This window comes from Paroedura picta, chromosome 15, assembly GCF_049243985.1.
Source record: "Paroedura picta isolate Pp20150507F chromosome 15, Ppicta_v3.0, whole genome shotgun sequence".
In the NCBI taxonomy this organism is placed as follows: Eukaryota; Metazoa; Chordata; class Lepidosauria; order Squamata; family Gekkonidae; genus Paroedura; species Paroedura picta.
This window is the reverse complement of record NC_135383.1, coordinates 21961311-21986639: the sequence shown is the minus strand read 5'-3', so window position 1 is coordinate 21986639 and position 25329 is coordinate 21961311. Positions and strand designations below refer to the sequence as shown.

Genomic DNA, 25329 nt, shown 5'->3' with positions numbered 1-25329 from the left:
ACTGGGGACAGCTGCAATACTTGCCAATGATGGCTGCACCGCATCAACAGCAGCAGTGAGTTCTTGAAGTGGGTTTGGAAGGTTCGGTTGTGCTCCACAGTCCCAGCATGAGAAAGGAGGGAGGAGGAGGAGGAGGAGGAGGAGGAGGAAGGGCACTCCTTTTAATCATCTGTATGGCAGAGAAGAAAAGCAGGCAGGCCCCAGTGTCAGCTCTCTGGTCCATAAAAGATGCTTCTGAGTGGGGGCCCCAAAGTGGGTGGGAAAACCAGCAAGGGGCATCCTCAGGAGGAAGGAGCCCTCGTTGCCCGGAGGCAAAGGCCTCTCCAGACCCAGTGACAAACGAGGGGCCTTGGGGAGGAGGAGCAGCCACAGCCCTGGAAGATCACGCAGTTCCTAAGCCACAGCTCCTTCCCCACCCCCGGTTCCCCAGAGGAAGACGTTACCTGAACTTGGCAGGAGGGCCGCCATTTCGGGGGGGACCTCTCTGCCGCACTGCCAATGCAACTGGTTTTTCTTTTTGGTTCCCAACTCCTGCCCAGGAGTTTTCTCTGTAATCCGACTCCAGGTTTTTGAACCTGCTTTTTCAGTCTGTAGTGAAAGGTGTCTCTACTGACAACCCTTCTAATGCAACAAGCAATACACATCTACTTCCCACTTCTTCTCTCTTCTCTCTCTTAAGTTTAGAGCCTTGAATTCCAGTACTTTGAATTTGCATAATAATCATGCTGTCACCCCCAGACCTCAGGCCCCTTTGTCCTTTTGGTACTGTAATCTCTCTCTCTCTCTCTCTCTCTCTCTCTCTCTGCATTCATGAATCTACAGAGAAGGAGCCTTTTGAAAATCTCTGATTGTCTCAACTGTTAGTAACCTTGTTAATCTCTGTTTGGAAAAGCTGCAGGCATCAACTTACAGACCTCACCCCCTGGGGTTCCCAACTGCTCCCTACTATTCCCAAAGATTTGAAAACTCTGCCCTGCCTATGCTGCCATAAGACATCTGTCACCTTGCATCTGCTCCTGGATGCATCCTGCATCCTGCATTATTTGAGTGGCGAAGGGGGGGAGGTAAAGTTTCAAAGAGACATCAAGTCTTCCACCCTGAAAAAGGAAGCTGCCAAGTCAACTGCCTTTCCAAGCGTCATGAATGGGAAAAGTTATTTAGGGAATGTTGTGGGAAGATGAAGGGACATGTATCAGACCGTTTCTACCGTGGTCTTTTTTCTCTGCATTGTCATTTGCATTGTCACTCAGTACCTGAAATCAATCCCCTCTCTAAGATACAGGGACAGGTGGAGTCACCTTCTAATGGTATCTGACAAAGGGAGCCATTTCTCACAAAAGCTCCTCCCCTGCCACAAGTCTGGTTAGACTTTAAGGTGATCCTGGTCTGATTCCGCACTTACTTTGTTTTTTCCATTGGGGATCCTGCTGAATTTAAATTGGGGGGGGCCACGTCGTGGGGGGGCCACGTCGACTAACTGGAGGTGGGCCGCGAAGGACGCCTTCTCCCCCCCCCCCGGCCCTTTACTTCATCCACGATCCGGCAGGCGCACATGGGACTACCTCGTTGCAGAGAAACAAGCTCAGGGTTCCCATTGATTTGTCATTGTCATGAGTTAAAATTTTCATGAAAAAAAAATGTTCCTTATGTTCATTGTTGTGGCATGTCTGTATGTTATTTTGAAGGGATGTTTAAACATTACCATAGCGACCAGAGTCAGAGAGCGTTGGGCAGTGGGCCTCAGTAAAATTGTCAAGCGTTGAGTGGTCCCTGGTGATAAAAAGGTTGGGGACCACTGTTCTGGAGCACAGTCACTTTAAAAGAAGCCTTGTAACCGGGGACAGGAAGTCTTTGAACTGACACCCTGGCCAATAAGGGAGATCTGATTTCCTATAGCATTGGAGGCACGAGGCAGGAAGTTAATTTGCAAAAAGCAGAAATCTGCACACTTCCTGATGGCGATTTTTGAAATATCAAGACTTATATCCACTTCTGGATATTGCAGGGGAAAGGTAGGGTCACTCCTGATCAATCATATATGTTGCAGAGGGAAAATTTAAAGTGCCCAATATCAAAATGCAAATACAATTCAGTGTAGACAGGAGGGATTCATACGAACTGGGAGCAGGTAAAAAGCCCCCTGCAGACTACACCTTGGACTCTGGCTCTTTTCCTGTGTCTATTCAAACATCACACCACTTATGTCCAAGATCTGCCCATCCCAAATCATTTCAAGCATCCTTTGCATTTATTATCCGGAGACTACAATAAACATATAACTTTATTATCTAAAACTATTAACAATAATTTTCTAAAACTATAAAAACTAATATTTTATTCCCTCCCTCACCCACCGCCCGTCCAGGCTCAGGGCGTCCTCCAGAGCGGCTTCCTGGAACCCCCTGTCAGTCCTCTCCCTCCCCACCCAACTGAAGCCCTGGGGCCTCTTCCCCAGAGGTCCTGGCTGCTGCCCTCCTTTCCTCCCTCCCTCACCCCTTTCCAAAGGGAGGCTTCACACAACTCCCCTGCGAGGAAATGGGATCCCCCAAGAAATCAGGGCATGCTCCAGAGCTGTGGCATGCCGAAGGGAAGGGGCGACTCCCAGTCTCTCTGCACACCACTGCCGGAAGACTCCCCCAAGAGGGCTCTCCTGTGTCCCTCCCGGGGAATAAGGAAAGGCCCCCTTGGCCCTGGCCCGAGAGGCGAGGCCTTTCCCAAGACTGCCTGTCCAGCGCCACAGACGGGCCTCCGGACCTCGGCTGCTGCGGTGAGGTGGGCGTAGCTCTCCATCCACGGCCGCTCTGGGTCCTCCTCCCAGGAAATGGTCTTCTTGCTCCGGCCTGAGAGGAAAACAGCAGGAGGAGCTCAAACAGACTTGCCCTGCACAGGACAGCTGTGCTTTGGGGGTGTCTCTTCCCCTCCCCCTGGGCCTCGCTCGGACACCCTTGAGAGGGACTGTCCGGGCCCTCCTGGGCCTGTCCGTCCTCCCTCTGGCATCGGTGGAGGGCTGGGCCCGTGGGGACCAGTGGAAAGAGCATCAGGAAAGGCAGCTGAATCGGCACAGAGGTCTGCAGGCCGCAGTGGAGAAGGAACTCTGATGCTTTTAAGGGAGGGGGTGACCCGCTGCAGAAAAGGGACCCCAACTCACCCTGCTCCTTCTGCTGGAGTCTGAGAAGCTGCCCGATTACCTCCCTGGCCTTCTCCCGGACCTCTGCCTCCGGGTCGGCCAGGGAGACGGACAGCTTTGCCACCAAGTGCCCGTATTCATCTTGGTCAATGATCTAGAGGGAAGCAGAAGAAGTCCATCCAGAGACAGCAGAGGAGCCCTGAACCACTGGGGTCTTCCCCTCCTGACCCTCCCCACTGAACCCCGGGAGGAGAAGACTGTCCCAGTGGCAGACTCTGGCATTTCGGAGAAGAGGGGGGGAGGGAGCTGTGGGGACCAGAGGACCAGTCCTCATCTTCCCCCTCCCACAGAGGGTGCGGCCCCTCCTCTCTTGCTGGCCACCAGCCATATCCCGCTGGGGGTGGGAGACTTACGTGCCATCCGGGCATCTTGGTGGCAGCCAGCAAGTCCGTGATCAGGGCACACGCCCGGGCTCGGGGGGCAGGCCACCTGACCTGGTGCCAGTACAGTAGTTGCTGTGAAAGGAAGGAAGGAAGGAAGGAAGGAGGAAGAAAGGAAGGAAGGAAGGAAGGAAGGAAGGAAGGAAGGAAGGAAGGAAGGAAGGAAGGAGGAAGAAAGGAAGGAAGGAAGGAAGGAAGGAAGGAAGGAAGGAAGGAAGGAAGGAAGGAAGGAAGGAAGGAAGGAAGGAAGGAAGGGGCCCCTCAGTCTACGCAACACACCCTCCCCCTGCAGCTCTGCCCACCAAGGACACTGTTGCTCTTGAGAAGATCCCCCAAGGGGGCGGGCCCCTTGCTTTGAAAAGGGCTCTGATCCTCTGAGAGAGCTGCCTGTCCCCATCCTGCCCCCTAAGGGGACGGCAGCTCCTTGGGAGTTCTTCCCCCCGGGGAGAGGGAAGCCGCTCTGCTGCTGCTACTGAAAGCTCAGCGTCCGGAATGGGGTTCTGGAGCAGCCACTGGGGAAGCAGCCACATCCGGAAGGCGGGTTTGTGTGTGTGCTGACCCAGAGGCGACCCTTTCTCCCCGCTAGGCTCCCCTTGGATCCCCTTTGCCTACCTGCCTCCCACCCTCTCCAACCACTTACGTCCAGGAGGGTTAAAAGGTGGCCTGAGGAGGGATCCTCCCTGATCAGACCCCGCAGCATTCTAGGCAGGGCCTCCTTGCCCTCCTGCTGTAATGCCTGATGGGAAGAGCAATCTGGCATGGGATTGTTGCCCCCCCCCCCCCCCCGGCCTGCCCAGAAAGCCTTGAAGACCAACACACCGTCTCCAGCGGGAAGGAGGCCTCTGGATTCGGCACCCAAAGAAGGACCCTGCCTCCTTCAGCTCTCCTGGAGGAACACAGCTCTCCCCAAAGCTGCACCTCGTCCTCCAGAGATGACCAGGGGCCATCTCTTGAAAAGTCACGTGGTGCTCAACGTACCTGGCCTGCGGGGTCTGATGCAATGGGTGGCCCCCCGAGGACCATCCCCAGAGCCCAGGCCACAATCGATCTCTGGACGTTTGGCTCCAGGGGCGGATGGAATTTGCTGGCAGGACAGAAGGGTTGGAATTAGACTCCGTGCTGGAAGGGAGGGCAATCCCCTGGCCCTGCAGGGGCTCTGTCTGAGGCACCCCCACTCCCCCTCAGGCGTGGGACAGAGGGGCTGCAGGGTGAGGGTGAGGGTGGGCAGGGGGGTGGCAGTGCAGCGGGTAAAATTCAGGAAGAGCCTCTTTGAGGGAGGCACCGTTCCTAGCTGCAGAACAGGGTGCTGCCCTGAGGCGCTCTGCCCGCATGCCCCTGAGGCCAAGCAAGATCAGCAATGGCCTAAGGACACATCCTTCTCCTGCCTGCTGCCTCTCCTTTGGGCTGCCCCAGAATTGTCTCCCTCCCCCTCAGAGAGCCGGGCATCAAGGTTCCCCCAGCCAAAATCATACCTCAGGTCTGCCACGGCCTCCATGCAGAGGATCATCCTCGGCTCCAGCCCCATTAATGATTTGAGCATGATGTCCTTGGGGAGACAAAGGTTCCAGAAAGAGGGCATCAGAGATCCTAGGGCTGAGGCAGGGCTGCTCCTGCCCCACACCCCTTCCTCCCCCCCCATCCCCCTCACAGGGACGCTGGGCTCTTAGGCATCCCAGAGACCTGCCCACGGAAAACCTCCAGGGGATGAGAGGGATTTCCCCTGCCTCTCAAGAAGAGCTTCTGAGGCCGACTGAGGGAAGAGCCGTGAGATCTCAGCCTGCCATTAGCACATCGCTGGGAAGAGCCTTAAAAGAGCAGGGCAAAGAAACAGCCGAATTCCACCCCACCCCCCATTAAGGGGTCCTGGAATCTCCCACCCCCACCCCCAAATTTTCCCAGGGCCCCTGAGTCTCACTCACTCTTATTTTTGAGGCCACCTCCTCTTTGGGGAAGGGAAGAGTGGTCTTCCTTCCCCTCTCCTGGCTGTGGCAAACTCTCCTGACCACCTGCAGGAAAGTGAGCTCCGTTCTGGGCCCTGGAAGTGGCAAGAGGGAGGCCGTGAGCCTGGCCAGGGGCGCCGAGGAGGCCCTGCTGCCCGGGAGAGAAGCAGCCATCCCCAGTCCGAAGGGGAACGGGAAGGGGACAGCCTCCCGAGGGAACGGACATTGCTCTGCGCGCCGTGCCTCCTGGGCTTTACCTGTTCCTTGGCGGCCAGGAAAGCCAATAGAACATCCTCCGCACCCCTTTTGGGGCGCCTCCTGCAGGCAACTGCAGCTGCGGAGGAAGTTCTCGGTTAATATCTGGAGAGATCCCACCCTCCTTCCCCCTTCCAAGGTGGCTTCTGGGGGTGTCACTGTCCTCAGGAGTTCTTTCGCTTCCACCCGCCTCCCTGCCCTCCGTCCCACGGCAGCCTGGAGCGTCTCCTCACCTGCAGGCTGGGCCTCTGCTCTGGCCAAGGGAGCCACCTTGGCCCTTTTAAAGAGGGCCCTTATCCGTTGGAGGCTAGAAGGGAGAGGAGAGACGGGGATTAACGTGGCAGGCGGCACCCTGTGTCCCCAATCCCACCCACCCTGATAGCAAAGCCTGCTTGAGGGAGTCTCTCTGGGATGGGAGCCGATCCCTCCGTCTGCCGCATCGTGCCTCGGCCTTGATGGAACTCCCCTTCCCAGGAGGCCAGCCAGGCTCCCTGGTCAAGCCAAACCGGGCAGGGGGAGTCCGGGCTGAAGACTGCCAAGGCGGATTGGGGGAGAAAGGCCGCAGAAGCCCTTCAGACTGGTCTGGGTGGGCAGGGGGCTGCAGGGCATCGGAGGTCAGGAGAGAATCTCCACTCCTCTGTCTCCTGGGCCCCAGGTGGGGATTAAGGTGGGGACAAAATAGCAAGGGGAACAAAATGCAGATGCCCCACTTACATATGGATATGGTGGGAAGCCATCTGTTCCAAAATATATAGAATATATATATATACAAATATATACAAACAAACAAACAAATATACACAAATATACTAATATATACAAATAAATATACAAATAAATACAAATATATACAAATATAAATATACACACACAAATAAATATAAAGATAAAAATAAAAAAAATGTAAATAAACAAAAACAATAAATAAATAAAAGTAATAAAACTAATATAAAGAAAATTAAATCTGTAAACAGCCCGTGGCGCCACGGGCGCCATGGACTGTATAAAAGAGTAAGGGGTAGTGGGGAGGAGTTAGGGCGGGACCGGTCCGGAATAAAAACTCCGAGGGGCCAATCAGGAGCCGCGAAGCGGCTCCTGATTGGCCCCTCCGAGTGTCAATCCCGCCCCAAGCAGCCAATGGGGAGCCACGCGAAGCGCGGCTCCCCATTGGCTGCTTCACCCGCCCAGGGAATATGGCGGAGCGGCCTCGCAGCGTCTTCGATGCTGCGAGGCCGCTCCGCCGGCCGACAGAAGGCTCCAGAAAGCCTTGGGTGGGGGGTGGGCCGGGAACTGACCACCGACCTGCCTTCGCCGCCGCCTCCGACCTTGCCTCCTGATGGCCGCCATCGCCCCGACGCCCTCCCGGCCCCCTGGACTGGCCAGGCCACTGGCGACGCTCGACGAGGACCACTGCCACTCCCAAAAAGCCTCCGAAAGGTCAGTCTCCCACCCAGACAAGGAAAGCCGCAGCCCCACCAACCACACCCCGCTGCCAAGGCTCCCGCGCCCCTCAGTTTCCCCTGCTAGCGCCCATTTTATTTACATTTCAGTCAGTCAGTCAGTAACCTTTTATTGGCATAAAAAGTATAAGACATATAAAAATAGGGTTTAAAATTTCAACAAAATAATAAAATGGGGTTACATGACCAAACAGATCTTAAAATGATTAAATAAACTATAAGAGATAAAATACAAGGTAGGCAGCATATTATAAAAGCATCTTAGTTAAAACTCTGGCAACTAAAATGGTTATCTCTGGGTCTTTGTCAGAGAGCAGAAATTGCAAGGTTATAGATTTACTTACAGAAGGCTTGTTTCCCAGCAAGGCAACAAAGCTGTCATCCCGACACTGCTCATATAAGGGTCAGTCTAACAAAATGTGTGAGACAGAGTCAGGGCAACCAGAACCACACGGACAGAGTCTCGCATGGTATGGGATATGGTGGAATCTTCCCTCTAAGACCTTTGAGGGGAAAGCATTCATTCGTGCGAGGAGAAAAGCTCTTCTCAGGGGTGGGACATCAAGGAGATGCAAATATGTAGGCATAATATTTCTCTGCATAATGATGCCAAAGAATGCTGGTGAGCAGACTCGAGGCTGGGTAGGTATGAGTTCCTGCTGCTCATGGTCTAAAATTCTCTGTTTAATAATCCGGAAGATACATTTTTCTTCCAGAGGTAGTAGGGAGTTCAGATCGATGCCAATGGAGACTAATTTTTGTTCAATAGCCTGGAACCATTGAAATTTAAGAGGGTCACTTTTTAGACAAGTTAAAAGGCTGCCAGTTTCTATTCTAAAAAACAGTCTGACCCAAAATTTAAAAGTAGCTATCCAGGCCCTTGTCTCTACCCTAATTTGGCCAAATTCTGCGCAAATGGCATGGTAGGAGACACAGTTGGGAACCCCTGCAATTTGCCTATAGAAAGCAGATTGAACACCCTCAATAGATTTATTAAAGGCAGGAACCCATAAGGGGCATCCAAACAGGAGCTGGGACATTACTTTGGCATTAAAATTTTTAATTGCTGCAGGGATAAATTGGTTACCTTTCACAGAGAAAAAGAACTGTTTTATCAAAGAAGATGAGGATTTGGCCAGATTGATAGCTCGTTGGCAGTGGGAGCTCCATTTCTGGTTATACTGGAAGGTAACACCTAGATACTTAAATGTTTTGATTTGTTCTATTGAAGTGCCTCCAATAGACCAAGTCATTGCATGCCAGCTCTTAGAGAAAACCAAAACTTTTGTTTTACCATAGTTAATTACTAACTTATTATCTTGGCAATATTGGTAAAAGGTGGATAAGTATCGTTGTAAGCCAACCCTTGTATATGAGAGTATTGTAGTATCGTCGGCATACAACAACAAAGGAATATGCTGGGAACCAAGTTTTGGGGGATGACCATTAATTGGTTCCAGTTTTAACGCTAAATCATTAATGAATAAATTGAACAACAAGGGGGCCAGAATACAGCCTTGCTTAACTCCAATGGTCATTGGAATCTTAGAGGTTAAGTCTCCCTTTGAAGAATACCGGACTTGGCAGGAGGTGGACACATAAAGTTTTTGGATGAGAAACACAAGTCTCGGTTCCATACCCATTTACATATAAAATGGGCTTTTTTTACTAGTAAATAAATAAAATTAGAGAAATAAATTGATAAATTTAAACGTAAAAGAAATAAAACAATAAACAAAAACTTTTTTCCAGCACACTCTCTCTCTCTCTCTCTCTCTCTCCAACCTCCTCCACTCTCCTTCAACAATCCACAAAGGGCCCCCCCCCGGGGAGCGGCAGCCCAAGGCACCAGCAGGGGTGACGTCACAAAGGAGACCCTGACCCCGCCTGTCCCTCAGGTCACAATGGCCAAGCTGCTGGCTTCCTGGGGTCCCCCCCCCCCAAGCACTGGATGAGACACTCCCAAGGGTGGACATGGGCAGTTGACTGAACCTCCACCGTGTTGTTTTTAATGGGAACTTGCACAATGCCTCTCATTTTGGAATAGAGCTGGCTCACCCATAAGGGTGCCATGGGATCCTGCAGTCTAGGGAGCCATGAGGGGGAAGTAGGTTCGCATCTTTAAAGGGAACAACCCGGGAGTCTATCTCACCATCATCTCCCAATCCAGGAATTTGGGTGTGACCTTGGATGCCTCGTTAACATTGAAGGCCCAGGTCAAGAAGATAGTGGGCCAGAACAGAAACACACCTGTCACTTTAAGGAGGCCCACTGGAGTGGGTGGGCAAAAGGAAACATGGTTGCCAAAGGATCCTCTGGCTTGACACAATCAAAGCCAACACAGGGATGACCAAGTGCCAGCTGAAGGAGGTGGTCACACATGGCGAAAACTTTCCTATAGAATCACTGAGGGTCTGACTGAATGGATGACATCATCATCAAAAGACTAGAGCCAATTTGGTGTAGTGCAGCGGTCCCCAACCTTCTAGTAGTCGGGGACCGCCTCCGAGGGTTGGAGAGAGCTGGCGGCCTGGCCGCCGCTGCTGCTCGCAAACGCGCATGCGCAGTTGTCGTGTATGCACGTTTTCGCCACTAGGTGGCACTAACGTGCATGCACAGAGATGCCGCGCGTGCGCGTTTTCGCCAGCAGGGGGCGCAAACACGCATGCGCGGCAACTCCGCGTGTGCGCGTTTGCGTCGCTGGCATGCCGGCGGCTGTGCCTGCTTCTTCCCCCCCTCTCGCTGCAGGGGGGGGAGGACGGCACGGCCGCTGGCGGCCCAGTACCGGGCCACGGACCGGGGGTTGAGGACCCCTGGTGTAGTGGTTAGGAGTGCGGAACTATAATCTGGCATGCTGGGTTCAATTCTGCACTCCCCCACATGCAGCCAGCTGGGTGACCTTGGGCTCGCCACGGCACTGATAAAGCTGTTCTGACCGAGCAGGAATCTCAGGGCTCTCTCAGCCTCACCTCCCTCACAGGGTGTCTGTTGTGGGGAGAGGAATGGGAAGGCGACTGTAAGCCGCTTTGAGCCTCCTTCGGGTAGAGAAAAGCAGCATATAAGAACCAAATCTTCTTCTTCAGTAATCTCAGGGCTCTCTCAGCCTCACCCACCCCACAAGGTGTCTGTTGTGGGGAGAGGAATGGGAAGGCGACTGTAAGCCGCTTTGAGACTCCTTGTGGTAGCGAAAAGCGGTAGATAAGAACGAACTCTTCTTCTTCTTCAGTAATCTCAGGGCTCTCTCAGCCTCACCTCCCTCACAGGGTGTCTGTTGTGGGGAGAGGAAAGGGAAGGCGACTGTAAGCCGCTTTGAGACTCCTTCGGGTAGAGAAAAGCAGCATATAAGAACCAAGTCTTCTTCTAGAATTACCATGAGCCCCTGCCAATTGGCCAGATGCTCTTAGACTACAATTACCATGAGCCCCTGCAAATTGGCCAGATGTTCTTAGACTACAATCACTATGGGCCACTGCCATTGGCCAGATATTACAGGCCTACAATTACCCTGAGCCCCTACTATTGGTTGGATGTCCTCGACCTACAACACGTTTTCATAACCTTTTTATACCGACCACAAAGACAAAGAATGGCTGGATGGACACGAAGCCCGAACTCGCAGCGGAAACTTCCACCATAGAGTGTCCCAGGCCAGTGCCGCTCTGTCTCCTTGCCATCTCTATGACTAGCGTCTCTTTGTATTTTCTCCTCGGAAGTTAAGGCCAAAGGAAGGGCCCGTTATTTGCTTGACGGCACGCAAGGATTGCTCTAGCCTTTCATCTCTATGGTCTTGAAGGCCGTCACCCAGTTGGCCACGCCCAGACGCCCCTCGCAGCGAAAGAAGTAAACAACCTTCCCAGCGCGTCCCTGATGAGCGTGGCATCCTTACTCGCTTGAAGCTCATTGGCTTCGGCGCCGGAGAGCTCTCATTGGCCGGACCCGGGAACACCCCTCCCTTATCCGAACCCCGGATGTAAACAAACGCGCTGGTGGGCGTGGCTACCCGACGGGCTGACCGGCCCGTTCCTCCCTCGAGCTGCAGTCTCAATCTACCCTGCTTGTAGAAGCGAAAGGAACGAGCCACTTAGGAGGCGCGCACGGAGAGAGACCCGCGTGCAACCACCCGCAGTGTCGTCCACGCCCCGCCCAGTTTCCCTCTCACTGATAGGCCGGCCCTGGTTAGGAGCCCGCCTTCTCCGCCATCCGATTGGCGGTGTGAATGTTGGCCGGCGAGAGGGTCCCAAACACTGTCAGAGAGGAGAAAAAGGCGAAGACGCAGCAGGTAGAGGCCACTGGGGAGGGGGAGGGGGAGGGGGAGGGGGAGGGGGAGGGGGAGGGGGAGGGGGAGGGGGAGGGGGAGGGGCTAGCGGTGGGGGAGGGGAAACCTGACAGGGCCTTTTTGGGGGGGCTGTCCTGTGGCAGGCGGTGCGCATGCCCGGGAGGGGGGGGCTGGCCAGCGGTGAGGGGTTTGGCCCAGGCTGGGAACTTTGGGGGATTTGGGGATGAAGCCCGAGGAGGGCGGGGGTCTCGGTGGGGTGCGATGCCGCAGAGGCCCCCCTCCAAAGAAACCATTTTGGCATTTGACACAAATTGAAATGGTGAACTATGAATTCAGCCTGTAAGCCGCCCAGAGGCACAAGGGAGGGCGGTATAATAAAAAGGTAATAAATAAATGGAAGATCTCTGTGGTCTGGAGAGGAGCTGGAAATCCAGTGGAATCCCCAGGCCCCACCTGGAGGGTGGCATCCCTACCTGTAAAGAAGCCATTCCCTCCAGGGAGCTGATCTCTAGCCTGGAGATGAGGTGTAATTCTGATGAGGGGTATCCCCAGGCCCTACCTGGAGGTTGGCATCCTTTGTTTTGGGATGGGCCAGGTACACTCTGAGGGAGGGCAGGCAGAGGGACGTGGGAGGGGGGGACGTGGCCGGAAGCTGGAGAAGGGACATCTAGGGAAGCCTTGGAGCCGGAGTTCTCCTATTTCAAAATTAAGGTGACCAGATTTTAACATTGGTAAAGCAGGGCACCATTGACCGGGGGGGGGGGGGGGTTGATTAAAATTTAGTCTATATGGAGCAACAAAAAGTTTCATAAAACGCAAAAATAGTATTGTACTATATATATATATTTTAATTTCAGTATAAGTACAATTTCCCAGGTGCCCCCAGATGTCCCTCCAAAAGTGGGACAATCTGATCAACTTATTCAAAATGCATGTTATAGTTGTAGTCCCTGCATTTCCAGGGGCATGAGCCTATATACCCTGTAGGTTCTTTCCAGCATTGTAGATTAAACGTTAATTCTGCAATTCTTCCCTATTAGGGTCTTAAAGTGGCTTGCAGTTATGTTCTTCCTCCGGTTTTATCCTAATAAAAAATATCCCTTTGAGGAAGGTGCAGCTCAGAGAGAGAAGCTTCCAGGGCAGAGCGGAAATTGGAACTGGGGTCTTCCTAATCTAACGAAGTTTGAATTCAGCGGCACCTTTAAAACCAACAAAGTTTGATTCTTGTTTGTAAGCTTTCATGTGTATGCATACTTCTTCGGATACATTGGAGTGTATTGGATCTGAATAAGTGGGTTTGCACAGAAAAACCAGAACCAAATTTTGCTGGCCTTAAAGGTGCCATTGAATTTGAACTTTGTTCTATACCACAATATTCTTTCTCAGTATATATAAGTCTTGAGGAAGTCTATTTCGGGGTATCTGAAAAAGTGTGCACACAAAAGCTTAGATCCAGAATAAAACTTGGTCTTCAAGGTGTCCCTGGACTCCAACTTTGCTCCGCTGCTTCAGGCCAGCACAGCGACCCATCTGAATTTATCTTCATGGAAGTTCCTAGTCTGATATTCTAGCTGTTGCATTCTGCTGGTCCTGAGCGGAGAAGGATGGGAAAAATGGGAACTGTACTTGATGTAAGGGGATGGGAAGTGTTCAGGATTAGGAATTATGTGTGTGTGCATTGCACAGAGTAAGGGGAAGGATTGGGGACAGTGGACCTTTTCTGAGTTGCTGGAAATATGTGATCACGGGTGATGGCAAAGGGGCAAGGAAGGAATATAATATGGGGTGGCACAATCCTATTGTGGCTCCCTGTGTGTGTGTTGTGTATGCTTATTTGTCTTCCCAGGCAGCTCAGGTTTGGGGCCATCGCAATGTGTTGTGGCCCCCTGCTGGTCAGTGCATGATATACATTTCAGGTGAGAAACGGTGGGCTTGTTTTGGTCACATAGCTGTGTTTGACTAGTGACTAAAGAATTTGAATTACATCCTGACAAAGAGCTGAAAACAAGGCTCGTCTTGGAAGACATTTGCCTTAACTCTGGAGCACAAAAGGTCAGCAGAGTGAAGCTGAGCAGAATTAATATATCTTTCCTGGAAGGTGAGATGGCGAAATTCCTTGTTGTTACATCAGTTTGCATTTGTGCTGTCGTCCTGCTGACATGCTCACATTCCAGTGAACAGGCAGATGTGCCTCAGAAATGCTGTCTTGTGCATACTCCATTCCTGAGCATGGGACACAGGCCCAGTAAGGGGTGAAAGCTAATCATGGTCCCTTCTGAATAGTTTGAGTTGCCTTTCCTGATCTCCTCTGCCTTCAGCAATAACAGCTGATCATGTACATGCCTGTGGCATTCAACCTGTTTCCCCTCCCTGCTTCTTTCTTTGACCTATACAGTCACTGATTATAGAGTCTGAGGGGCCCGAGGTCTCCAGAATGGGGTAGCAGTGGGGGAAAAGTTATCATGTCCTTAGGTGCTCCCTTGTGGGGTGCTGCAGGGGGTGATTCTCTCCCCCATGCTTTTCAGCATCTCTATGTGCCCTCTGACACAGTTGGTCTGTAGTTTTGGAGTATGTTTTTAGAGTTGGTTGTTACCCACTTGGGTCGATCAGGGAAGGGTGATATAGAAATAAAAAATTAGCATTATTGTTTGTCAGCGTTCAAGGTTTTTGTTTTATTGGGCACATTCTCTAAATATTTCTATCAAAAAACCTCTTTGATTTCTTAAAAGTTAAAAGTTTAAAAGTTATTAAAAAGCATTGTAGTGCATACTTATGTGCCTAAAGACAAGACGTATATGTACATGTGAATGTTTTGTCAGTAGAAGAACACATTCATACCTTGCCTCTCCATTACATGCATGTTCAGAGCAGTTTGTGTTAAATTAAAATAATAATAATACAAAACCAGAGAGCAAACTCAGTCATCCAGTTTCATTTGAAAAGTGGCAGCATTGTAGATAAAATTATCCACAAACTCGGACAGTACTGAAAATGTGAAACAGTTGTCACTATAACAGAAGGTGTTATGGGTGATGGACATTCCACAGACAGAGTGCCACAGCACAAAAGACCCTGACCTTGGTTGCTACCTGCCTAACCTCCAAGGAAGGATGACCCTTTCTGATTGTCTTAATATTTTGCAAAAAATGGCTCCCTGGAAAGTTAGGAATGTAGTCCCTGAGCCACAAAGCATTTCCCTGCGTGCTGTCTGCCATTTCAGCATGGAGTGGAGTGGAGCGGGATAACTTGAGGCAGCACTCTGTAGCTGCACCTTTCCATCAGAACTGCCTTTATTGTTCTGAAGAAGAGTTGGTTCTTATATGCCGCTATTCTCTACCTGAAGGAATCTCAAAGTGGCTTCCAATCACTCTTCCCTTTCCTCTCCCCACAACAGACACCTAGTGAGGTAGCTGGGGCAGAACTGCTTTGTTAGAACAACTCTAATAGGATAGTGATGAACCCAAGATCACCTTGCATGTGGAAGAAGAGGGGGGAATCAAACCTAGCTGTCCATATTAGAAGCTGCCACCCTTAACCATTGCAGCAGGGATGGCCAAATTGTGGCTCCCCAGATGTCCATGGTTGACTGTCACCATGAGCCTCTGCCAGCACTGAGGTGCTTATGGTAACTGTAGTCCATGGACATCTGGAGAGCCACAGTTTGGCTACCCCTGCACTGCAATGATCTGGCTCTGCTGCTTCAGTGATTTATTTAGGAAAGGGAAGGCAAATGTAAGCCGCTTTGAGACTCCTTCGGGTAGAGAAAAGCGGCATCTAAGAACCAAATTTTCTTCAGTAATATCAGGGCTCTCTCAGCCTCACCTCCCTCACAGGGTGTCTGTTGTGGGAAGTGTAAAGGGAAGGCGATTGGAAGCCGCTCTGAAACCCCTTCTGGTAGAGAAAAGCGGCATATAAGAACCAACTCTTCTTCTTCTTCAGTAATCTCAGGGCTCTCTCAGCCTCACCCACCTCACAGGGTGTCGTGAGGAGAGGAAATAGAAGGTGAATGGAAGCCGCTTTGAGATGCCTTTGGGTAGAGAAAAGTGGCATATAAGAACCAACTCTTCTTATTTGTTGGGTTTCCAGGCTGCCCCTCTCCAAAATTGTCTTGGGATGGCTTACAACAAACATAGATAAAACCCTATCCTAAAAACTAATCCATTTAAAATTACACATTGATCACTTGCTCTGTCAGTTTATCATCCCCAAGAAGCCTGGGATCACGATAGATGGAATTCCCATTTCTAGCTTGGATGGGGGGACACAGTCTGGACCAAAGTCCAGGCAGGGGGTGCTTGGGGGGGGGTTCAGATGGTAAAATTCAGGCCTTGTTCTTGTCCAAATGCCTGGTGAAAGAGTGCAGTTTCAGAACTTTGAACATTATTTTATTCTGTTTCTTTGACACCTCTCCAGAAGAATGTCCTCAGTGTGTTTAATATCAAAATAAAATGATCAGCAATTTAAGGCAGCACTTTTATGAAATAATAATCAGAATGAACAAAGAAATAAGAATCCCAGAGCAGGAAAATCAAGGCATAGCCCCCCCAAATAAACCAAGCTAGATCAGAAAAACTTATACATGGCCACATGATAGGTGGGAAACTTAAAACGAATAAACAGTGAGCAAGACTTCATATAAAAGCCTGTGTAAGTGTAAAATGCCAGAAGAGCAGGCATCAGGTTGAACTTACAAAGGGAAGGGTATTCCAGCGTGAGAGCCAGCGTGGGGCTGTGATTAAGAGCGGTGGCCTCTAATCTGAAGAGCCAGGTTTGATTCCTTGCTCTTCCTCCACATGCAGCCAGCTGGGTGCCCTTGAGCCAGTCACAGTTCTCTTAGAGCTCTCTCAGCCCCACCTCCCTCACAGGGTGCCTGCTATGGGGAGATATAGGGAGGCGATTGTAAGCCTCTTTTGAGACTCCGTTGGGTAGTGAAAAGCAGGGTATAAAAGCCAACTCTTCTTTTTCTGGTCCCGCTGGAGAAAAAGACCTTTCTGAGATTGCCACCCACGATTGACAATTGCCTCAACGTAGCAATCGTAATGTTTTCCCTTCTGATGGGCACTGTAGGAGAAGTTGTGGATCATTCTCAGATTAACAAGTTCCGAGGCCTTTTGCAGAATGGAATTCAAGATTGCTGCCTCCTTTCCCCTGCAGGACTCTCTGGATTAACAATGGCTGCTGAATCTCCCCGCCGACCAAGCCGATGTACAGGAGGAGTGGTGGTTCGGCCACAGGCTGTCACGTAAGTGTTTGAGGGATGCTGACCGACTCCTGCGTGGGCCACTTGGAGTTGTAAATGGAAGATGACCCATTAGTTGAGGGCTTTTCTGTGGTTTTCTCCATTTTCTGATATTTTTCAGGCAAACTTATGTTGCACAGGCAACTTTGAAAGGCTTTATTAAAAACAGTCATAAGAATGTATCGCAATTTTGTCTGTTTCCTGGAACAGGATCGATTCCAGCCTGTTTGTTGGTTCCATGTGAGCTTGTACAGCAGGTCTTGAGAAATGCTGTATTGTGCCATTTCAAAATCTCTGCAAAAGTGTGCTCTGAGGACCACCGTGTCCATTACAAAAACCTTACATTGCAGACCTGGCAACATAGCAACGGATGCAAAACCATTATGTATAATTGTTTCATTGGGCAATCTTGTCTTATTGTGTAATTGTGCGTTCCATGCAGGATGAACTGGCTCTTTAACTTACAAAGACATATTCCGCTGGGCTGCTACCTTAGATGGCTGCTGGCAGCCAGGAGCAAGCAGATCCAACCTGTAGTAGATCTGCAGTGACCGCTCAGCACATATATGTACAGTGGTGCCCAGTGGAGGCTGTTAGTAATGATGAGCTGACACCTGTGGTGAGTGCTGTCCATGGCCCGTGGGTGCTGTACATGGTCTGGACTGAGTGGCCCCTTCAGAGCTGGCTCATCATATTCTGGATCTCTCGACCTAGCTTTCTTCTGGGCTATTAAGTTCCTGGCCTGCTCCTCCGCATGTTAGGGTTTTTGTAGGTTTTTAGTTACTACACTTTATCTGCTGAACTGAAAGTTGAATTCTAATTATGGTGTTTCTTTAGTGCAACAGGCCTATAGGGTTCCTCCCACCATTCATTTGTACCAGTCATGTGGCTACTTCACTGTATGTTATTGTAACCCTTTATCACAACAAGCATCCGTAGCCAGGTCTTTAGATTCTGTTGCACAGTCCCCTAAAATTTAAAGCCGTCTTTCGAATAGGTTTTCCAAATTGTGCATTTGTATTTGCAACCAAGATCTTCCAATGAAACCTTTTGCCTGTGAAATGTTGAACATTCAGCTTGTCCTATCCAGCCTGTTCCGAAACTGACTGACTGTTTATGAAACATAAACTGGTGCTGATTGTTCTGTTCTGTGTTAGAAAACCTAATTATAGGTCTGGGAGAGTCTGTCAGCATCTTGCACCAGTCTCTAATAATTTCCACCATTCCGTTTGGAGCTTAAAAGCCCCAACCGCTTCAGTCTGAAGAAGGGTTAAAGTTAGGGCAGAGAGGAGCATACTGGGGGAATCAGTTCTCAGTGGCACTTGCTGAATTACTTGGAGCAAAACTGCCAGGTTACATTCTGGGGTAGAATTCAGAAGAAGTAGAAAGTGCTTTTTGCTCACACCCTAAGGCACCTGGAACAAACTGTAGAGGACTACCTGTTGCAACCCCTTTACCCCTTGTGTCCAATAGCTGCCATTTCTGTGAAGAACTGGGCATTTCATGAGCGGTTGGGGGTGTCTACCAGTTCTGACAATGGCTGTCCTGAACCTGGCCAGTAGAGGTCACGTGGATGTGCATGTAGGGTTGAATAGAATATTCAGTGTTCCCCTCCATGGATATGTTCCTGCCTGGTTTGTTTTAATTTTTACATATAAAAGTCAAACTTTATTTAAAACTGCTGAATTTACATTAGAAACGTAGGACAGAAAAGAAACTGTGAAGCAAGACTGAAAAGTCAGTTTTTGCAGTTTAGGTTTTTATGTGCAGATTAGCACGCCTATTCTAAGAGGCAGTGAAAAACTAATTTACATTTGTATACAAACATGTGAATTTTAGGAAGAGTTTTCTATATCAGTGGTCCTTAACCCCCGGTCCGGAGACTGGGACCGGTTCGTTGATCAGTCGGTACTGGGCCGAAGCTCCTCCTCGTCGTCCTCCCCCGCTGCTGCTTCGGGGGCTGCCCTGCCACTCTGCCGCTGGCTCACCTTTGGTGCTCTCCAGCGGCCACCATGGCTGGGACTCCCCCTCGGCATGGCACTGCGCAGATGCTGCTGGCAGTGCCCCCAAGTGGGTGGTGGGAAGTCAGGGGCGCCGGTGGGAAAGCAAGCGGAACAGGGGCTCAGGCAGTGGCCACGATGCCCCTCGGGAAAAGACTGCCCCCCCCCTGGGCCTCAATAAAATTGTCAAGCATTGACTGGTCCCCAGTGGGTTGGGGACCACTGTTCTATATGCATTCACAGAAGGTACGCCAAGGAGAAGCCCTGGAGGTATTTCACGCACTCTGGGCTCCCGATGGCTCTGGTTCCTTCAGCATCTGTGGATCTCCTGCTAATTCCTCCTCATGACTTTTTGCACCAGCTAGTATTTCCCCAGCAATGTTGTTGGTCTGGGCTTCTGCCACCATTTTCTTCATTATATCTTCCTCAGGGTATACTGCAAGTTTAAGGGGCAGATCTTCAACTTTCACAAAACAATCTTCATCTGATTTCTGACTGACATTTCCGGACCTGCCTGCATTTTTCTAGTGTTTTTGTTTTAAAGGTTCTCTTTAAAGTATTGTCAGAGAAGTAGTTGTACAGTTTCTGCATGGGGGATGCCATGTGTAAAGCTTTCAGTGGAAGCTGTATTCTTCCCATTTCTAAACACGTTTGAGGAGCTCGGGTTACAAACCAGGACATTCGTTTATTTGTTTCCTGCTCTTGAGCACAGGCTCCTGCGGTGGCAAACAATAAAGACACTATCGTCAGCACAAGCCCATTATAATAGCTCCAAATTTCAAAACGATCTAGCAGCATATCAGCTTATTACCAATAAAACCAGCAAAGCGGAATAAAAACTATTGGAGTCAGCATCCAAGGAGAGGGATTCACCGGCCCTGGAGCACAATTAATTAAATTGCTCAGGAAATAAGCAATTTGCAGGGGGTTCTAAGCCCATTGACTTCCATGGATTTAGGACGGTGTAGCTGCACTATAGAAAGCTTTTGATGGAACTGCTGTAGAAGGGGAGGTACAAACTAAGACCCCTAGCTGGGGCAATTATGGCTTTTTAACTGTTTTAATTGTTTTTTTGTAATGTGTGAACTGCCCCAAGTCGGACATCCTGAAAGGGGCAGAATATAAACCTAATAATGAAATACAAAATAAATAAAATAGACATTTTTGGGGAGCTCTGGTCACAAATCAGGATATTCATTTAGTTGTTTTCTGCCCTTAAGCACAGGTCCCAATACAGGGGTAGTCAAACTGCGGCCCTCCAGATGTTCATGGACTACAATTCCCATGAGCCCCTGCCAGCGATTGCTGGCAGGGGCGCATGGGAATTGTAGTCCATGGACATCTGGAGGGCCGCAGTTTGACTACCCCTGGACAATAAAGACACCATTGTCAGCACAAACCTATCTGAATATTCCCAAACTGTAAAACAATCTAATTCAGTGGTTCTCCATCTACCTGATGGCGCGACCCACTTTGTGCGGCCTCGGCAACCCAAAGGGGGTTGTAGGATTGTGCACTTCAGTGTGCTGGCGATCATGGAAGCCTGAGGCGGCCAGCACGTGGAGGGGAGGGCGCCAGTACCCTCCCCCTGTATCATGCTGCTGGCCGCCTCGGGCTTCCGTGATTGCCGAAGTGGGTGCGCGCAAAGTGGCTGCATGCAACCCTCATGCCATTAGGAAGGCGGCAGCAGCGGCAGCAGCAGCAGCAGTGGTAGGGGCGGCAGCGACCCCTGGGAAAAGGGTCGATTGACCCCCCCTAGAGGTCGTGATGCCAAGGTTGAGAACCACTGATCTAACAGCCTATAAACGTAGGATCTGAATGAAAGATGGTGTGCATGTGCACTATTCCTTAAGCAAGAAGTTACTACAGGAATGGTCTTCTCTCTAATAGTCATCTCAAGATGCGAGAGTACATGCAGCAAAGTTTACTGTCCTGTATGACCAAAACGTTTTGGTAGGCAGTCTAGTATTCAGTAGTTCTTTAAGGCAGTGGTCCCCAACCCCCAGTCCGGGAACCAGTCCCAGTCCGTGGATCAGTTGGTACCCGGCCGTGGCTCCTCCCCGCCCTCCTCCCCAGGTGCTGCCTCAGGGGCTGCCCTGCCACTCTGCCACCGGCTCACCTTTGGTGCTCTCCAGCGGCCGCCATGGCTGGGACTCCCCCTCGGCGTGGCACTGCACAGCTGCTGCTGGCAGCGTCCCCCAGCAGGCGGCAGGAAGTCAGGGGTGCCGGCGGGAAAGCAAGTGGAGCAGGGGTTCAGGCGGCGGCGATGTCCCTCAGCAAAAGACTACCCCCCTCCCGGGCCTCAGTAAAATTGGTCCCCGGTGATAAAAAGGTTGGGGACCACTGCTTTAGGGTACAAGTCTAATAAGCACGTTATAATCTTATAAAGGTACGTAAAGTCCCGAGGAAGCTTCACCCGGCTGCCACGTCCTAGTGAATGTACCCCCAGTAACTCAGTCTTGACTCCTTTGGGGTCAGATGTGACTTGTCTTGTCAGCATGCTGTGGTATACCTCAGCTTGTGGTTGCCTCTGCTCCTATGAATGTTTGCCACATGAAGATTTTTAGGGAGGGGCGGTATATAAATAGGTAAAGGTATCCCCTGTGCAAGCACCGAGTCATGTCTGACCCTTGGGGTGACGCCCTCTAGCGTTTTCATGGCAGACTCAATACGGGGTGGTTTGCCACTGCCTTCCCCAGTCATTACCGTTTACCCCCCAGCAAGCTGGGTCCTCATTTTACCGACCTCGGAAGGATGGAAGGCTGAGTCAACCTTGAGCCGGCTGCTGGGATCGAACTCCCAGCCTCATGGGCAAAGTTTTCAGACGGCTGCCTTACTACTCTGCGCCACAAGAGGCTCTGGTATATAAATAGAGTGAATAAATAAAATAAATGAAATGATTTCAAGTATGCAGCTCTTATACGTAGTATAATCCTATGCAAAAAGACTCTAGTCCAGGAGTAGCCAAACTGTGCCTCTCCAGATGTCCATGTACTGGGCAGGGGCGCATGGGAATTGTAGTCCATGGACATCTGGAGAGACAAGTTTGGCCAGCCCTGCTCTAGTCTGAGCCCAGTGTAAATCAGTGGGTTTAGACAGAAATAACTCTGCATAGGATCGAGTAGATACTGTTGTCTTTTTCTGGACAGGGCATCCTCCCTCTGACAGTGTGCAGCCTCAGATTTTATATTTATTTATTATTTATTTATGGTCATTGACTAGCATCTGCAGCATCAGTTGTTCTTAAATTCAGTTGAAAGTTATTATAGCCATTTTCATGTCCTTTCTCTGCTTCAGGGAACAGTCCTATATGGAAAGTGTTGTTACATTCCTGCAAGATGTCGTTCCCCAGGTGAGCACCTCCTCTTCATCAAGCTGGTTTGCAGGGTTTATTTATACAATTTATTATTTGTTTGTTAAATATACAGACTTCTCCATGAAAGGCTCGGGGTGGTTTAGGCTGCCTGAGTCCTTTAACAGGGGTGTACTGTGGGTCAGTGGTCCCCAACCCCCGGTCTGGGGACCGGTACCGGTCCGTGGATCAGTTGGTCCCGGGCTGCGGGTCCTCCTTGTCCTCCTCCCTGGCTGCTGCCTCGGGGGCTGCCCTGCCACTCTGATGCTGGCTCACCTTTTGTGCTCTCCAGTGGCCGCCATGGCTGGGGCTCCCCCTCTGCATGACACTGCACAGCTGCTGCTGGTAGCACCCCCCAGCAGACAGCGGGATGTCAGGGGCGCTGGTGGGAAAGCACGTGGAACAGGGGCTCAGGCGGCGGCGACGTCCCTTGGCAAAAGACTACCCCCCCTGGGCCTCAGTAACATTGTCAAGCGTTGACCTGTCCCTGGTGATAAAAAGTTGGGGACCACTGCTGTGGGTTATATAAAACCAGTGTATAATTAAAGATAGATTCTGGGATAGTTTCAAGTGGGTCTCCGTGTTGGTCTGAAGTAGCACAACGAAATCTGAGTCCAATGGAAACTTTAAGACCAGCAAAGATTAATTATTTAATTATCAATTATTATTTAATTATGAGTTAATTAATCAATCAAGGAGGGAGCTTTCGAGTGCATGCAATTGTTCTGGAATAGTTGTAAAACTGGTGACGAAAGATAGGTCATTCAGCAGTCTCCTGCTGTTTTAATAATTTCCTAACATTGTACAATTGGAATAGTTTGGTAACATATGACCATTCTGATGCCTGTTGTCTAGGATTGCAGCATTTAAATAGCTTCATCTTTCTGCATTATGATCTTTGTTGTTCTGGAATACTGTCTTTCAGGCCTACAGTGGCTCTCCCCCAACAGAAGAAAAAGAGAAAATTGTATGGGTCAGATTTGAAAATGCCGACTTGAATGGTATGACTGTTCTCCCTATTCTCACCCTAATTCTGTGTTATGAACATCATTGTTAGAAGGTCTGAAGTGCTGGGAACAGGGTGCTGGCAACTTCTTTAATTTGTATTTTATTAGAATTCTATTATTATAAGAGAAATATGAACCAGTTCTTGGTACTGTGGCTACACTGAAGATTGTAAAACCAGCAGAGGTTTTCAGGATAGCTGTACTACTATGGTTAGCCACTAAATTCCTGAGAAGGAACTGGATGTTGCCAGGAGAAAGCCTGGCCCTCTCAACTGGCATTTGGTCATTCATTCATTCATTCATTCATTCATTCATTCATTCATTCATTCATTCATTCATTCATTCATTCATTCATTCATTCATTCATTCATTCATTCTCATATTTATATCTGCTATATATATCTGCTATATATATATGTGTGTGTGCTATATATATGTTCTCTCTGACCCATTATGCATGGGACTGGAAATCCGGGATGGTGGCAGCAGGGCAGCCCCGATTATGCACCCTGCTGTCGCCATGCCAGCCCTGGCATGGCGCAGTGCCCCAGAAGACCCGCGACAAGGGAACGAGGAATATTTCATGATTCCTGGGATGTCGTGGGTGCAAGCGGGGACTGGGTCGGGCCAGCCCCGTGGATAAGCGGAAAAGCCGGTCATTTTGGCCTGGCCCTTCCCTCAGCCTATGGTGTCCATGGAGGGGCACTGCACGCCCCTGTTGGCTCTGCGGAGCTGCGGATCTGACCGGGGAGTCCCCCCACCTTGAAGGGAGAGTGGCATGCCGCTCCCCGCCATTGTGTGGTGGGGGCACCATTTCCCCCGCACCCCTGCTCCCCTTCCCACTGATGCTGTCTCCAGGCAGCGTGTCGTGCTTTTGAGCATGCACGCGCTACACTGGGGCAGCCCCTATTCCGGGTGATTTCCTCCCCCGTGTGTACACGGGAAGTGCCGGGGCATGTTGCCCTGGTGCAGTGCCCGGTGTGGCTGCTGCCATACATAATGGGTCGGTTACTTATCTGTCTGCTTGCCTGCCTGCCTGCCTGTCTGTCTAGCCTTTTTCCTGCATGTGTCTGAGTTCACAGCTACAGAGTTAGGTAACAGTCTGGGCTGCTATATATAAAAAGAACACTTCATTATCTGGCCAAGGATCCATCTAGAACAGCACAGCATTCTGTTTCCTCTGGTGGTAATCCTGGTGTTTTCAGGAAATCCACAAGAAGGGTATAAAGGTGGCAACTGGTATTCAGAGGGAAGCTGCCTTTGAACATGCAAGTTCCACTAAAACACTAAGTTCCACTAAGATGTGGTTCGCAGATTCAAACCTTAAAGTCCTTCGAATACCATCTCCTGTTTCCAACAGTAGCCAGTCAGTGTGATTGTTGCTGTCTTGGTATGCGTTCTCCCAGAGAAATCAGGAAATTCATATTTGTTTTTTGGGCTAGCCGGTCAGCCAAACATTGACTCTCACCCAGTGTTGAACATTCACTGTAGTATGTGTATGTATGTTATGTAACTATCAGTAACTGGAATATTGACACGAAGGGGCCCTGAGGGAAATGTCACAATTTGTGAGTAAATGGCCAGTTTGAATGCCTTCTGGAACTATCTGCGTAGGATCCAAATGCCTCACAGGGTGTCTGTTGTGGAAAGAGGAAGGAAGGCAATTGTAAGCCGCTTTGAGATCCTTCCGGTAGTCAAAAGCAGAGTACAAAAAACCCAGCTCTTCTAAAATGTCAGACTAAATTCTGGGAGATCCAGGTTTGAATTACCAGTCTGCCATAATAGCTCACTGGATGACCTTGGACAACTCGTACACTCTTAGTCTAAACTACCTTGCAGTGTTATTGTTGTGAGGATAAAATAGAGGGGAGAAGAACGATGAAAGCAAATACATTTTTACTTAATATATTTTCAGTCATGCCAAGAATTTAAATACGTAAAACAAACAGTTGTCTTGGCATCTTATGTTCAGTGTTAGAAGCAATTCTTTGCTACTTACTGTAATCTGTATAAATCTAGTTTAAGCCGCCTTGAACTTTTGGTGTCTGGATATGGTTCCTGCGAAAAGCCTCTCTCCTTCAAACTTTAGCTGCCATTGTGGGGCCATCAAGGGAGGGCAGGAAGCAGCCAAGGGGCCCAGATCTGGATCTAGCTCAATGTCCCCTCTCCAAGGAACTTTTTTGCTCCTTGATTCCTGAGACCTTCTGTGAGAGCCAGTTATTACCTGAAAGAC

At 50.0% G+C, this 25329-nt stretch overlaps 2 protein-coding genes across 13 annotated transcripts in view; one reads left to right on the top strand and one right to left on the bottom strand.

The window, feature by feature from the left end:
- Positions 1–2345: 2345 nt before the first annotated feature.
- On the bottom strand, positions 2346–11101 carry LOC143824229 (uncharacterized). Its single transcript, XM_077311258.1, has 10 exons — positions 11072–11101; positions 5996–6069; positions 5765–5841; positions 5487–5573; positions 5040–5113; positions 4546–4651; positions 4208–4303; positions 3541–3642; positions 3149–3281; positions 2346–2840 (listed from the first exon to the last, which is right to left on the bottom strand). The coding sequence occupies exons 5-10, from the start codon at positions 5105–5107 to the stop codon at positions 2554–2556; spliced, it is 792 nt and encodes a 263-aa protein (XP_077167373.1). The 5' UTR covers positions 5108–5113; positions 5487–5573; positions 5765–5841; positions 5996–6069; positions 11072–11101; the 3' UTR covers positions 2346–2553.
- Positions 11102–11259: 158 nt separating this feature from the next.
- Positions 11260–25329, top strand: part of BCAS3 (BCAS3 microtubule associated cell migration factor) — a 631049-nt gene continuing 616979 nt past the window's right edge. For 3 of the 12 annotated variants that reach the window (XM_077311254.1, XM_077311250.1, XM_077311249.1), the window contains exons 1-4: positions 13190–13414; positions 16653–16740; positions 22035–22089; positions 23015–23090. In XM_077311254.1, the coding sequence (XP_077167369.1) occupies positions 13279–13414; positions 16653–16740; positions 22035–22089; positions 23015–23090 (355 nt within the window). In that variant the 5' untranslated portion in view covers positions 13190–13278. Of the gene's footprint in view, positions 11502–11718; positions 11881–12187; positions 12210–13184; positions 13415–13573; positions 13597–16652; positions 16741–22034; positions 22090–23014; positions 23091–25329 lie in introns of those variants that run through there. The other 9 variants (XM_077311257.1, XM_077311251.1, XM_077311253.1 and 6 more) reach the window with 9 other exon arrangements.

Bases quoted from the DNA above. Each gene is read 5' to 3' on its own strand.
- LOC143824229 (XM_077311258.1), bottom strand. From the start codon at position 5,107: ATGCTCAAATCATTAATGGGGCTGGAGCCGAGGATGATCCTCTGCATG. The intron at 4,304-4,545 runs GTACGTTGAGCA...TCTTCCCATCAG, and splicing joins CATCAGACCCCGCAGGCCAG to GCATTACAGCAGGAGGGCAA. The intron at 3,643-4,207 runs GTAAGTGGTTGG...TTCCTTTCACAG, and splicing joins ACCTTTTAACCCTCCTGGAC to CAACTACTGTACTGGCACCA.